At 33.3% G+C, this 15,638-nt stretch overlaps 1 protein-coding gene across 2 annotated transcripts; it reads right to left on the bottom strand.

The window, feature by feature from the left end:
• Positions 1–343: 343 nt before the first annotated feature.
• On the bottom strand, positions 344–10,122 carry LOC114371891 (serine/threonine-protein kinase CTR1-like). 2 transcript variants are annotated; one of them, XM_028329201.1, is made up of 16 exons: positions 9,338–10,122; positions 7,845–8,146; positions 7,612–7,756; positions 7,374–7,477; positions 6,960–7,168; positions 5,322–5,711; positions 4,830–4,870; positions 3,940–4,008; positions 3,761–3,861; positions 3,560–3,644; positions 3,155–3,253; positions 2,066–2,134; positions 1,833–1,964; positions 1,114–1,208; positions 723–1,033; positions 344–564 (listed from the first exon to the last, which is right to left on the bottom strand). In XM_028329201.1, the coding sequence occupies exons 1-15, from the start codon at positions 9,896–9,898 to the stop codon at positions 925–927; spliced, it is 2,511 nt and encodes an 836-aa protein (XP_028185002.1). In that variant the 5' UTR covers positions 9,899–10,122; the 3' UTR covers positions 344–564; positions 723–924. The 2 variants fall into 2 exon arrangements, with proteins under 2 accessions (XP_028185002.1, XP_028185001.1); XM_028329200.1 differs by having other exon boundaries at positions 830–1,033.
• Between the last annotated feature and the right edge of the window lie 5,516 nt (positions 10,123–15,638).

Raw genomic sequence — 15,638 nt, 5'->3', positions numbered from 1 at the left:
CAAATTTTGCATTTTAGATTTGTTCTTTTATCATTCTGTTTATGGATTGTTTTTCTTTTCCAAACTTCTAAATGACGACCATGAATTATAAGAAACCATGGAAAAAGTGGTGTGAGTACAATGAATCGTGTGTTGTACAAGACAATTGGTGCTCATTACAGTATGAGGATCAGAAAGACAAAATACCAAAATACTGAAATAGCGTACATGTCAGATGGGATGATGGAGGGACCATCTGAATTAAAAGTATTCCCACCATGGAATTGATTCAATGCAAGTACAGAGTGTAATTCAATGGAGTCAACGGATCCAAGCATGCAGAAAAATGTAAATGTACACCGGTAGCGCTGGCAAAGCTGCTTATCATTAACTGAATGTAATTACAATGGGAATGTTTTTTTACATACAAAATTATGAAAGAAGAAAAAGTGAAACATTTCTCGGTAAAATTACAAGATCACCTAATCAAATAATTTTGTTTGGAACAATAAAGAGGGAGTATCCATGCTCTGCGTTGGAAATCAGTATTTCTTAAACCTGAATTAAAGAAATATACAATTGACTCTGCAACCAAAAAGACATGAACAAGCATTAGTTTGACCGCGAGGTTAGACACATGAACAATAGGGACAAAAAAAGCATATAAAACTATTTATTGAGTTGTAAATGCATTTCAGCATGATTTATAAATAATTATAACAAAAAATTGTGTACGCTCCAACCTCCAACTATAATGAGGTCATATCTCCACTAGAAAATCGATGACCATTCCCCCTTACCCACAGCACAACCAAAAATTGAGAAGACCGTCATGGAATTTGGCACTTACCTAGGGACAACTAAAGCAGTGTAATCTTGTTAGACATCAAAGACCAATAAAATCCTGTCATATGTGCATGAAAAGAACCTTGGCGTTCAAACCATTCAGGTCAGTAATGGCATGCTTGGACAACCAGGTTGAGGTGTAGGGGGTTTGAGCAATGGCCTCAAAGAATCCATAATACTGGCAAAAGAAGGACGTTTCCAAGGCTCACTGCAGTAAATTAATATCAATAAAATTTAATGACAGAAGATTGAAGTGGAATACATAAAGGTAGATGCATCTGAACTCACTTCGCCCAGCAAGCATCAATTAGTGCAGCTACTTGAGGATTCACATCATGTGGGATCTCTAGCCTTTTCCCCTTAAAGCCAACAGCTGCCACAACCTACATGCCAATATGCGTTTGTGAACATTGAAGCAAAATAAATAAATATGTAGTAGAAAACTATAGTATGTGAAGAGAAAATGTGGAATCTAGCTCCTTACAACAGAGCTTAACCCTACTAATTAGTGATTACACTGAAAAACAGAAAAAGCAACATATTGACAACTTTCTCTAGAACAGATTCTGCCCCTCATTCCTTCTTTCAAGCACCTGCGGCCCATTAGGCCCACTCCTCTTTCATTTAGAATAAACTTGGGCCAAAGGTCTACCTATGTGCATGCAAATGCAACCAAAGCAAGCATGATATAACAAAGATGTCATTGACCACCATGAAACAGGATAACACTCAAAAGTCAAAAAATACTTTGGGCACAACCTTAAAATTTCAACCATACACCCATCAATATTGGCTTGTCCAAGACATGCTTCAAACAATATACATTTCTTGCAATCATTCTCAGATTTCTATTCCCAGCCACATGCTATTTCAATTTCATTTATTCTTATGGTCATTCATTTCACATCACAAGTTTCATAAATGCTGAAAAAATATAATAATAATAATAATACAACTATTAAGCATAAACATACTGCAATATCATGTATCACAGCTATACAACAAACCTGTGCTGGATTTAAATTAATCCATGGCTGTTGCAATGTTGCAAGCTCCCATAAGATTACACCAAAGCTGTAAACATCAGACTTCTCATTCGATGGCTCATCACGAAGAACCTCTGGAGCCATCCACTCAGGCTAAGGGAGGAAAAGGAGAAAAATTAATAAAAACGTAGTTATAAAACTTCTGAAACATAAGTAGTACAAAACAGAAACATCTGCAGTCAATGTGAACTTACAGTCCCAGCAGCTGATTTGGATGAGAGAAATGTATTGGCCTTCAGACGTGAAAGCCCAAAATCACAAACCTACAAAAAGAAGGCATTATTATTTAGAGGGGAGGAAAACATCCATTAATGTCCAACAGAACAGATCAACCCCACCCCACCCACCCTCCCCAACGAAAAAACTTCCACAAAAAAAATTACCAATACACTGCACATGTAGTTTTCGTATTAAATGGCTTTTCAAATTTCAACAACATTCCAAATTTGAATCAAAACAAGCACAAATAATTTAGCAGAAGGCTGAAACTGTCAGGAAGTCCCACATCGCCGGCTCCAATTCTCAAGGTGCAACTTATATATTTGCTGGACAACTTCACTTAATGCCAATTGGTTTTAAGATGGAATCTAAAATGTTATCAAAGCCTACATCTTGGTCATTTGCCTCTTCGGGTAGGCTCGCCTGTTCTAACGAGCATTTGTGGAGGGGGACCTTAGAAAGTCCCACGTCGCCTGTCTCAATTCTCAAGGTGCAACTTGTATATTTGCTGGACAACTTCACTTAATGCCAATTGGTTTTAAGATGAAATCAAGCAAAAACATCTATCAATAAAAAGAAAGGTTTGAAATAAACACAACCTTCCTCAAGTTCATAAAAGATCCAGATCAAAGTATTACTAGAATGTACCAGGAAAAAAGTATCAATTACTATTTAAAGAAAAGCCAATCAAATCAATAGTTTATTCATGATATAGCTCCATCTCTCTAGACAATCCAAAAAGGGCTGTCATCTGCTATTTGGAAACCAGAAGTGTCATTTTCTTTTTGGGATGAAATACAAATTCCAAGAGACAGGTGGGGGAAGAGGGTTGCTCCCTCCCCAGATGTGAAATAGGTCCTGATCACTTGAGCAAATACATCTTACTACATTCAAGCTATGCTCGAACAAAAAAGACGTGAACATTGTGGCTAATTATTGGCTAGTATCAGTGTGAGGCTATCAGCAAGAAAAGTGGAATCCTACTGCCATGGGTGACAAATAATTTATATGAAACCCTTAAAGACTATTTGTAATTTTTATACTAAAGAAAACTCCATTCCTACCTTCACTGTATATTTCTTGTCAACAAGAAGGTTTGGAGATTTCAGATCTCTATGAACAATGGGGGGATTACGTTTATGAAGATAATTCATCCCCTTTGCCTGCAAATGATAAAATAACACATGGTTAATCAAAGAATACAAAGATTATTTTTATGACAATACAAATTCAAAAATACTAAAAAGCAGAAACAGTAGAGTTTATTTTTAAGAGAAAAAGGGTTATACACTAACAATGTAAAAAGTTTCATAGTCATCCAGTCACAACTCACCATGTATAATAAGTTCGTTGACTTTTAAAATAATTATCTTAAAGCAATTTAAACGATGATATGTGATTGGATGACGGTGTAAAATTGTTTTACACTGTCAATACATAGACATTAAACTCATTTTTTAAATACATACCACGTCATAAGCCATACCAAGCCTACGCCGCTCATCCAATACTTCTTTGGCACCAGACCTATGCAACAGCCTATATAAGCTACCCCTGCACTTAGGTCAAGAACTCTTAGAATCTCAAGGTCAAAATATCCTATTATCCATAGCCTTGAAAAACTTCCCTCTTTGAGGGAAAAAGATGAGGAACATGTAGAGGAGTACAACCTTGATAAATATTCTGTGACAATTGATAAGTTAGGAGGCTGAGTGACTGCCCCCATAAACAAAACAATGTTTGGATGCCGTAAACGTTTCATTATTGCAACCTAATAAACACAGATCAAATAAACAGTAAGCAAATATCTAAAAAGCAAATAAAGCAGGGTTAGGACTTTCAAGCATACCTCCCTTAGGAATTCCTTGAAGCGCTCAGCAAGAAAATCCTGTTCCATCAAAATTTTCACAGCAACGTCCTGCAATATGATGTGTTTTGAAGGATGTAAGAACAGCAAAAAATAAAACAGGGTTGAGAGGAAGAGGGAAGCATAAGAAAATTATATATTTATAATTCTGTGAGTGTGTGTGTGTGTATGAAAATTGAAACACTTTCTGTTACAAACTTTAATGAAGCAATCCTGGAAAGTGCAATCCTCTAGGAGGACATATAACCCCCAAAGCCCCAACATATACGCATTCCAAATGGTGACATAAATTAAGCTTAAAATTCTTGAAAACAAAAGAACGTAAGTCTAAAAAATATGCCACTTTGGCAACATTATTTAAGGCTCCGTTAATTTGCAGAAAAAATAAATGTTTGATGGAAATAGTTCCATGAGCAAAACATCTTATTCTCTTGGCGTTTGAAAAATTTTCAAATAAACTCCCGGTCTTTTGAGGCGCAACTCAATTAGAAAACATAAAATGCACTGTTACTGAAGGTTGGTCTTGTACTGCAAAAGCCAGTGTAACAATGGCTGGGCTTGTACTAGATGAGCATTGAGCTGGACCTATTAGGATTATTATTAATAATAATATGTTAGGAGTAACATTGGGCAGGAGTCTGGACTTGTCTGCCTGCATTAGTTTTACTATACTTGTCTTTGGAATAGATTATTAGCATAAATAGGAGTAAAGTGCCAGTATTTCATATCACAATATATCAATTATTCAGCATCTTATTACTTTCTCTATTCACTTTTTTATTCATTGTCTAAAAATTTAACAGAAACAATTCAAACAACCATAAGCTGACCGATTTATACAGCATCAATTTAAGAGAGAGAGATTGGCTTACCGAGCCATTCCACTCAGCACGATGTACAGTTCCAAAAGAACCTGAAATACAACAGGCCACTTTCAATTTAATGACTACTGATACTAATTACACAGACCATGCCACTAGAAGAAGCAAGTTATGTTACTAAAAATTAATTACTGTGCTCATTTAAGTTAGGATCAGATCTTGATTATTAACTTAAGAAGGTTTGGCAGAAGCAAGGAAAATTTTTATGGTGGTGTGGTATAAGTGATTGGATGATATTTTGAATGCTTTTATGAATCATGACTTCTTCAATGAAAGCCCCTGGTCAAATATGCACATGGATTGGGGAGCTTTGTTGCACTAATGAGCAGGCTTACTTTTTTTGTTTTCTTCTTTTGTACTATCATTACTAAGGACAATATCTAATTTCCTTTTTCATTTTGTCTTTTCCCTCTAGAATAGTATGTCTCTTTTTTTCCCCAAAACTTTAAAACAAAATTGCAAGTTATAAAGGAGAAGATATACCTGACCCTATTTTCTCTCTTAAAACAAGATCGCACCATGGTATGTCCAAATCCTCCATGTCAAGGTTAAGCTCTCGAGCATGTTTGCTAGGAATCAGTTGACTTCCTTCAGCAAACCTCTTGCCCTCAATCATGTCATCATTAGTATTTGTAAGTGCTAATGGGGTTGGTATACCAGCAGGACGCTTATGCTTTATTGGTGGTGGATACTTTCCCACAGTCGAGTCTACAATGTTCTGAGGAGGGTTACATGATTGATATGTTTCGGAACCTTGTTCCCGTGAGCTTGGATGAGAATCTTGAGGATGCAGAGGAAGGTGAGAACTTCTATTGCTGTCAGTCAAAATTGGCCTAGGGTTATTCCTGTCTTTGCACTTCCCATCAAACTGTTCTGAAATGGAGAATCCAGAATCCACATTAGCAACAGCTCATGTGATAGAAAATTTAGCGCCTCCTAAATTGGCACCTAGTTAAAGTTTAAATAACTATCATCCATAACTGCAAACAAGATTACAGGAAGACAGGCAAAACTACAACTAATGTCGAAGTCAAACAAGCAACATGAACATTTATTCAAAGTACGTGCTTTTTGGAACTATTCCAGATGTTGATTTACTTGCAAATTTGCCACATGTTAAAATTAAATTAAATATATAGTCACTCAAATTTCATTCTGTAGACAGAATAAATGATGTTAACCCCTGTTCATCACAATAAATCAAGAAATTGATAAACTTGACCAAGTAACTTGAACTGTGCTTCCAATTCTACAATACAGAACCCAACTTACATGGAACACCATATAGCACAAACATCAAAGTGAAGAATCATGAACTTTTTTTTAGTAGGCAACCATATTCTTGCAATTTCCAAGTTTAGAAAAAGTATTCATCAGCTAATTGCAGTGAGCATACGAAAGAGACAAAAATACAGACGCCTGCCATCTAATCTCTTGGTGCTTATAAACTGATTAAAACAACAAATGGATAGAGTTCAATTCAAATAAGAAAGCTATAACACATTAACATATAAGTTTGGTAGACAAGCAAATTAATTATAAAGTGTGTTGGGAAGTAGGAACCACAGATTAAACACCAGAAACTGATAGTTTTATTATCTGAACCAGCTTAATGAGCTATAACAGGCAAAAAAATATACTCCAGTGGAGAATGCTGCTTCTCAGAAAAGGAATCTTCTCTGCCTACAATTCACCCCAAAAGCAATTGCAAAAAATAACTCATCACTCCCTACACTCCCCTCCCTGTAACCTTCCCCCTATCTGGGATCTACACCTCTCAGCCAGCATGCAACTAACTCTTCCTACTCAGATAACCAAGTGTAGGGACCCACTTCTTTTTCCTAACATAAACCTTCCAAATCTTGGGCCTCTTTTAGATCCAAGTCCAATAACTGGCCCTGGCCCTAGTCCTGGTCGTGGTCTGGGCCCTCAACCCAATCAGAGAGTAACTATCTTAAAGAAAATGATTTCATCATTCATTGAAAATATGGAAATTAAAAAGAGAAAGATCGGGGACACCTGGATCCTAAATTCTTAATAAATGCAACAGTAGGCCATTAGTAGATCTTTCACACTCCCAGATGTAGAGTATCATAAATTAACAGGAAATATGAATATCACCTGCAGAATTGTTGTCAAAGACAAGCTCAAGAGACACACAGTCCGAGAAATACTGTTTGGCCAGTGACCTGAAATCAATGGTAGTTTCAGCTGGTTTAAGTCGTGGAAAGCGCAAGGGTGAAGAAAATGAGATGGAAGATGGACCATTGAGCAAGGAATCAGGCTCGGATAAGTTTCCTGGCTTTCCAATTAAATCAACAAGATACTCCCTGTATTTAGATTATGAAAGATGAGAGGTGTCAGGAATATTACTATAAAGAAACATATATTTAAAATGACAATAAACAGAATGCTCACAAGTTAACCAATTATATAAAGTCCTTTTCCATGGCCATCAACTATTGGAAACTAATTTTTCCATTGCAGCCTACTTATTAACAGAAAAGTATTTGTGTTTGGCAATAAAGCACATACCTCTCAATCCCAAATCGAACAAGACAAGATGAAGCATCATCCCTTTTGCAATATTTACAGCCCTTAGCAATTCGACATGGTAAATCAATGGCGTCAGCTAGTACCTGAAAATATTGAATATAAAGCAAGTCATTTAAAAAACAACTTAAATACAATTGCATGTACTAAACTAGCAAACAAAAACAAGTTAACATGCATAATCATAGCCTTAAAAAGCCAAAGGAAAGTAGAGCCTTACTTTGAATAATATAGCACGATGCCGGCAGAGGCCAACAGATAGACTACCTATGGGAATAACAACAGATCCTAAGCAATCTTTCAGATCATTACTGCAATTCCTCCAGATGGAAAAAAAGTGATCTTCCCCAACAGAAGCTGAACCCCTTGTGTATAGCAATAAAACACAGTTAAGACTGATATGACCAGACAAAAAGTTAAATAGGTCAGGCCATGAATGCCAAGGAGGCTCACCCCATACGGTTGCAAACCAGCTTGGAAAGTTTATCTACAACATCTGTTGTTGTTATGCTAGTGAAAGAAATGTTATGAACACTATTTTGCAGATCTCTTAAGCTGGGGTCACTGCATCGATCCACCATAACTACTTCGAGTGAAGGAACGACACAGGGATTCACAGACTTCAGCATATCAACTGATGGAATTCGTCCATTTTCATGCAGATCAGTGCACATGGTCCAGACAAAGGAATCCATCCCGTGAATTAGGTAAAAGCCATCTGGAATTTTGTCAGAGTATGATAGGCAACCATTCACCTGGTGCACGTTATTAACAAGACACAAAATTAACAATTGCATATCTTACCAAAACGGTACAACTTCCAGTTTCCTCCCTCAACTTTCCAGGGAAAACAAGAGATGATTTTCAAAAAAGAAAAATGGAGTAGAATAAAGAGTGAAGGGATATTTTTTCCTCTTAAACATAATTCATGCAACAACTCAAGAATCAGGTTTCAACTTCATTTATAAATTAACATTTTGAAGCTCCTTAAAGTATTACATTATCCAATATTGAATTTTTATGCAGCACAACAATGAGAAAAATAACTTGAGATAAGCATGAGAAATATGGTAAGCACACAGTAAGAGGATACCCTACCCATACTGCCCAGAATTCACAGCAAACAGTTTTCCCAAGACACAGACGTCACGGGGGAGGGGGGAAGAAGAGAAAAGCAAAAAGGAACATGATACCCATTAGATTTCAACAGTGTAATTCAAAATCCAACTCTGTCCTTTCAGACAAACAAAGCACAACTTCTTACTAAGAATTTTTGTTAGAAATTAAATGGAAGGAGAAGAACGGAAAATAGTAGATCCCTCCTTCAAGGGTTTCCCCTTCAGGAAGGATTTATTTTTTCACAAAGAGCATAAGCTCAACCTACAGATGATACAAAACAAGATAGAATCCTCCTTTGAGTCCTTGCTCTTAATTACCCCTATTTATATCTAATCTAACTAATTGCTATAACTGACTAATTTACAATAACTGTCAGTAACTAATTTTCCTTTCCCTTCCATCTAACTCCTAACAGTTTTGTACTAATGCAATTCCCTTCCATTCAATTCAAACTACAACTCCTCCAATCACTCACAGAAAAGGACCAACCAATCATTGTGAATGAACGTCTAAAAATTTGCGATCATCAACCACAATTTGATTGATCCTCCATTCCTCCCTTTGGCGAAGACTAAACCTATATAATATATAAATTCAACAGTTTACAATCATAGAACCACTGCAGCTTCACCTCATGCTACATTACATTGCACTTGATCAAGCTTACCAGAGTCAAACTACACCTATGTCCACTCACAAGCTTCCAAATTATTCAGCACACGATTCAAAAACACCAAACAGTGAAATCCATCACCGGAATTCGTAATCACAATACAATTCAATCCAATCCAAGCCGCGTAAACAAAGAGGCACAGCGATCAACGTACCCAAAACCTATGCGAAACTGCCTCGGCCGACCACAAGAGCCGCAGCGCGCCGTCGTCCGGCACCGGATCGAGGAAATTGGGATCATCGGCGCACGTGGCGTCGGACGAGAGCCGCAGAGCGAGCGCGAGCTGCAGCTGGTAGCTCTCCTCCGTCTGCTGCGCCCAGCTCTTCCCGGAGGAGGAGCCGGCGATCCTCGCCGGCGCCGCCTCCGAGAACTTGCTTCGCTCGTCGTGGAGGTAGCCGAAGGCGTCGACGTCGCTGGCCGCCGCCGTGGAGATCGTCGGAGCGTAGAAGTCGCCGCCGCCGGAGAGCGAGCTCTCGCCGTAGCTGCTCCCGCTGGACTGGCGCTGCAGGCCTATCGAGGAGTAGACGTTTCCGATCCGGTTGGCGGCCCGGTGATCAGCGACGAGGTCCCATTCGAAGGCGGCACGGTCGGACTTTCCGGCACGGCCGGCCTTGCCGTCGCCGGAGGATGAGGGAGCGGCGGCGGAGGAGAACTGGTCGTCGGGAATTTGGCTGAGGAGCGAATAGTTGGATCTTCTGGCAGGCATTTCCATCATCACAGTGAGTTCACAAAACCCTAAAACTCGCCATTGGTTTTTAGCGCGGTTTTTCTGTTTTGGTATTTCTTCTTCTCTCTCTGTATTTCTTTTTCTCTCTCCTCTTTCTATTTCACTTTCTCTCACTAGAACTACAACCAGATGTGACTGTTGAATGACACCTCTCACTGGAATTGGGTTGTCGGAGAGAGAGAAATCAACGAGGACAGCCTTCTTTTCTTTTTTTAATCGGTGGCGCAGTCGTAATTATTTTCCTTAAACTTGTTTTTTTAGCTTAATCTTACAATCACTTATCACTGTGTTTCTCAGAAAAAAAATATCACTATTTCTTAAATATTCATTTACAAAAATAGTAAATAGATAGTATTAAAGTATTAAAGTTTTGTTTTGATAAACTGTTTCATAATTAATTATAGGAGAAAAATAAGAAAAAAATTAAATAATTCTTTTATGAGTTAAAATTAACTTACACATAAATGTAGTATTAATTTGAAAAAAAATTCCTATTTTAAATTATCAAAAAATTATTTAAATTTATGAAAAAAAATTATAATTTTTCTTTTATTTTTTTATAAGTGTTACAGAAAGATTATTCAAACAACTTTTTTTATATATATTATTAGTGCAACTTTATATTATTAATTAACTAAAAATAATTATTTATATGATTTTTAAATTTGTTTTATATTTAAGTTTTGCATTTTTTTTATTGAGCTGATTTTTTTTTATATTCAGAGTTAAATTATATATTAGGGATACATATACTATTTGATCTAATTCTCATAAGTTGGAAAAAAGAAATCAGAATGCTCCATTTGCTACTTCATAAAGTGGGAAGAAGGAAGGCAAGGGTAGAGTAAAAGATACAAAAATGGTGTTATTTTCTCTTCTTGATTTCTTTTAAATGTTAGGTTTGGAAGGGATGAAACTGGGAGAGAAAAAATAAAGAGAAAAAACAAAAAAATAATTATTTTTTTGTTTAGTTAGAGAAAAAAATTGATTTCTAAAATTAAAATTTTTATTTTCTCTTCAACTTAAATTTCAATTTTTTTTCCTTCTTTATTCTCTTTCCTCTCAACCAAAACAAAGTAAAGATATGGAGGATGGAGGAATAATTAAAAACACATGTGAGACTCAAATGTTTAGCTTTTGTTTTAAGATGAAAAGAAAAAAAAAGAGAGAAATATTGTCTTATATATTAAAGACTTAAATATCTTTTTAAATATATTTATGTCTTAAAGATGAATCAATATTCATAATTATTTTGATAAAATACATATATATACAAATGATAAAAATTATGTTTAATGTGTTATCAAATCATGATTTATATCTTTGTATTGTTCATAAAACAATCTGACATAATATTTATGAAGTACATTTAAGACTTTCATTTAATATTTTATGTTTGAGATTATTTTATGCATAAAATATTTTCCTTGTCAAAATGCATGTTCTATTAGTGTAAACCTATTATGATGAAAGTAAATTTCCTCTTATAATATAAGACATGTTAGTCTATTAACATATTTTACATGAAGAAAGGATGTGCATTTAATGCAAACATTAAATGCTCCAACCAACTCAAAACTTCAAACAAAGAATAGAATGAAGAATCCAACTGGTATGAGACAATAGATAGTTGAAGACAAATGTTATAAATAGAATAAACAACTTTGAAGAAATAAGACACATATTTTCTTGTGCAAACATATTTTTTTTTATATTTTCTTGTAAAGCTTTTTATATAAATCTTTGTATAGATACTGAGTTCTCAAAACACTTTGTAAAACTTGAGAGAAAAGACTAAAGCGTCGAGTGATATAAGACGATCACATATTAATCATTGTGTAAACTTGTAAGAAATCTTATTAATTTGTTTAAAGTCAATAATGACTTGATAGGATAAAAATTAGTGTGTGTAAGTTAAACTTGGGGTAATACTTGCATGTGTAAAAGCTAGAAGTGACAATGAAAACTATGTAACTTTGATAATTAGTGAAAACTTGGTAGATTACTAAGAATTAGATGTGATCTCAAGTTTGAGACAAACAAGTATAATTTTATATGTGTTTTCTTTTATTGCTTTAACTAGCAAATGATTTGAATTTATTTTTAGATTTTATATCTTATTTTGATTTTCCAAAAACTATTTTCCTCACCATATGATAAAGTCTATATCAAAATCTTCTTCATTTATTTTTAGGTTTATCTACATTAGATGATAAATGTGTTTTCAATTTTAGAAAAAGTTTTAAATTTCTAAAAACACAATTCAATCTCACTTCTTATGTTATTTGATTTTAGACTCATAATTTTTTTTTTGCTTTTTATCCTTGTAAAATTATTTTTTTTGTTTAATTTTTATAAATTATGTTTGTTTTGTTTTTCATCCTAATAACATTTTAGATAATGTTTTTTTTATTATTTAAAGCATTACCTAAAGTGTTTTAAAAACTAAAAACAAAACAAACATAATTTACAATAACTAAAAAAAAAATTGCAAGGAAAAATAGTAAAATAAAATAAAATTGGAAGGAGTAAAAAGATATTTAAACCTATATTAAATGACCAAAATAAAATAGTCTTATTCATGTATTTTTTTTCCTTTTTAAGTGGATTAAGTCATTTTCATACATATTTAATTTTCTTTCAGAAATCTCATAATTTTTGTATACAGTATTTATCTCATATTTTTGCTCTTACTTATTATTTTAATAAATCAATTAATTTATTTAAATTTCCATAATTTCATCCTCCTCGTGACAACATGGGCATATAGTATCAATATCTAACATTTTTTTTAAGGTTTTTCGACTGGCACTACATTTCTACATGCCCTCCATACCAAATTTAGGCTTTTCGGGATCACTTGCACTTGCCATATATTTTTCCATAGGGAATCAAAGTTTGTACTAGTAGAAGCCTTAATGCCAAATAGCCTTTCAAGAGCTAAATGATATCCAATTTTAATGGAACATTGTTCATTTACAATGTAGTTCCAGTTGATTTTATACTCAATGGTGTTGATACAAAATGGAATAGCAAGATACTTTCAGCCTCATGCTGAGGGAACAAATCCTTAATCTTTTGTTTGTTTCATGTTCTGATCTCTTGATGTATAAGTTCAAACATTGTCAAGTCTACTTTATTTATTTTTGCAAGCCATGAACTTAACATTAATTAGAAATCTCATAGGCAAAAGTAACACAAAAAGCCTTCTCTCTTATCATTATAAGTTTTTCTTTTCTTCCCTTTTGAAGTCGATGCCTTTCTCTGTGTCCTTTTTCTTTTTCCCTTCAGCAATTTTCCTAGAGCTATTGTTATAGTGAACATAGTTTATCAAAAATTGATACACACGCTAATAAAAGAGAAACAAATGTTTAAACTATTATTACTATTGGAATATATTGAAAGATTTCCAATTTTAACATAAATACTTTGTTTGCTTGAAAATGTTGAGGAGAATTACTTTTATTTTACCTTGGTGGTGATGCTTGTTGAGTTTCATTAATGTACGTCTTCATTTTTTTCCCACAATCTTTAAAACTCCTTTCTGCTCCAAATAGTTCGTCCCGTTAACAATTATAAATGAACAACTTAAGTAATTATAACAATATAGTAAAGTCAACATTATAATTTTTTTACAAGAGAATAGTAATTAGCTGCAGTCTAATATTAATTGATGTTATCATATATTACAATTTATCCATAAAAGGACCAATATTCAACATGAAACAAAATAATAAGAATGTTGGAAGTGATCTTAATTAGCTGACTTGTTGAATAAACAAATACATAATTTAAATATGTTTTAAGTGTACGCGAATATATATATATATTAGTCTCTGTATTTTTTTTATTCCTATATGATAATCAGGGCTAAAAGAATTTATAATAAAGACAAAAACAGTAACCTCAAATGTTATTGGCCAGGATAAAAAAAACTCACAAGACAAAATAAAAATCATTATATTTATAGAAGAATGTTAATATTTTTAAGCCTATATAATTAATCAACATGAACTAATTAATTATATAGGCTTAAATGTATTTAAATTCCTCTATAAATATTGTTTTAATCTCTGTCATAAATTTGTTGTTAATTGCAATATTTTTTACCTTCTAGCAAATATAATAGTTTTAGCTTTATATCTCTATAAAATATAACATTTTGCTTATTTAGTTCCTACAGATATAACAATCTTTGTTTTTACCTACTTCTTAGCTAGGACCATATAATATATATAGTCGTTTTTGTTATTAGTCTTGACCATCATGGACATCAAAATAACTGACAAAATATTGTAGGAATAAAATAAAATAAAAAATACATGGATTAAAAACAAGAGTAACATGTTTGTATACATTGAAAACATATTTAAATTGTGTATCGCTTTATTTATATTTGCTTGTTTTATTTTTAACAGGTCAATTAATTAAAATCACTTCCAACATTCTTATTATATTGTTTCATGTTGAATATTGGTCCTTTTCATGGATATATAGTAATATATGACAAGATCAGTTGATATTAGATTGCAATTAACTATTCTGTTATATAACTATTCTTATTGTATTGTTAGAATATTACTTAAGTTGTTCATTGCTAATTGTTAATGAGACGAACTATTTGGAGCAGGTTATAAAGATTGTGGGAAAAAATTAATGAAACTCAACAAATACCACCACCAAGGTAAAATAAAATTAATTTTCCTCCACATTTTCAAGCAAACAAACAACGTATTTAGGTAGAAATTAATTGGAAAACTTTCAATGTATTAGAGTATTTATAATAGTTTTAAATTTTTTTTAATCTTTTATTAGTCCGTAATTGTGATAAGTTGTGTTCACTATAGCAATAGCTCTAGGAAAACTGTCAAAGGAAAGAAAAAAAATGACACATCGAGAAACACATTGACTTTAAGAAGGAAGAGAAGAAAAACTTCTAGTAATAAAGGGAAAAGGTTTCTTACCTTACTTTTGTCTATAGGATTTCTAATTAATGTTAAGTTCATGGTTGGCAAAATATGTGTAATCCAAATATATATTTACTTTTTTATTTTCTAACTTTCGTAGCTCAAGTGATAATCGTCCTATAGTATAAGTGTGGTGGTATATGCTAAAGGTGAACGTTAGAAAAACTTCTACTATCCCACAAGGTGACTCGTCTTTGTCATTCACTTAATATTTTTGTCTTTAACTTGAACTTTTAAGGATATAAATAAAAAGATTAGGTAAGTAATATAGAATCTACTCAGGGACAATGAAATACATCTGAATACTTTTTCTCCATTGATTATTCCTCCGGACAAAAAGAAATATAACGACACATGTTTTTTAATACACTTTTTTTTAAAAAATTTATTATAAATTATAAAATCACACGAATCTTCATGTACTGTATTTAATAATTTTTATTTATAGTTTTGTATTTCTTAATAAATTTTAACTGATAAAAATTGTGTTAAAAGAGATAAATTGTGATAGAAATGTGTCAAATAGAACTATTCCATATCTACTCGTTATCCCGTAAGAGGGTCCACCCTTTCTACTTTATGCATCTCATTAAGTTATGCAAATTTAGAATCCAAAGATCCGCAGATAAGACAAGATCTAAAACACAAGTTAATACAGATTTGACTCTTAAACGTATAAATGAAAAATATTTTTAGAAAAAAACAAAACATATTTCGATAATCAGTGTATTTTCAAGGGTCTGGTCTAGAATTATCAGTTG

Source organism: Glycine soja, chromosome 10, assembly GCF_004193775.1.
Source record: "Glycine soja cultivar W05 chromosome 10, ASM419377v2, whole genome shotgun sequence".
NCBI classification, from domain to species: Eukaryota; Viridiplantae; Streptophyta; class Magnoliopsida; order Fabales; family Fabaceae; genus Glycine; species Glycine soja.
Note: the sequence above shows the minus strand (reverse complement) of the source record. Positions and strands in the feature narration are given on the sequence as shown.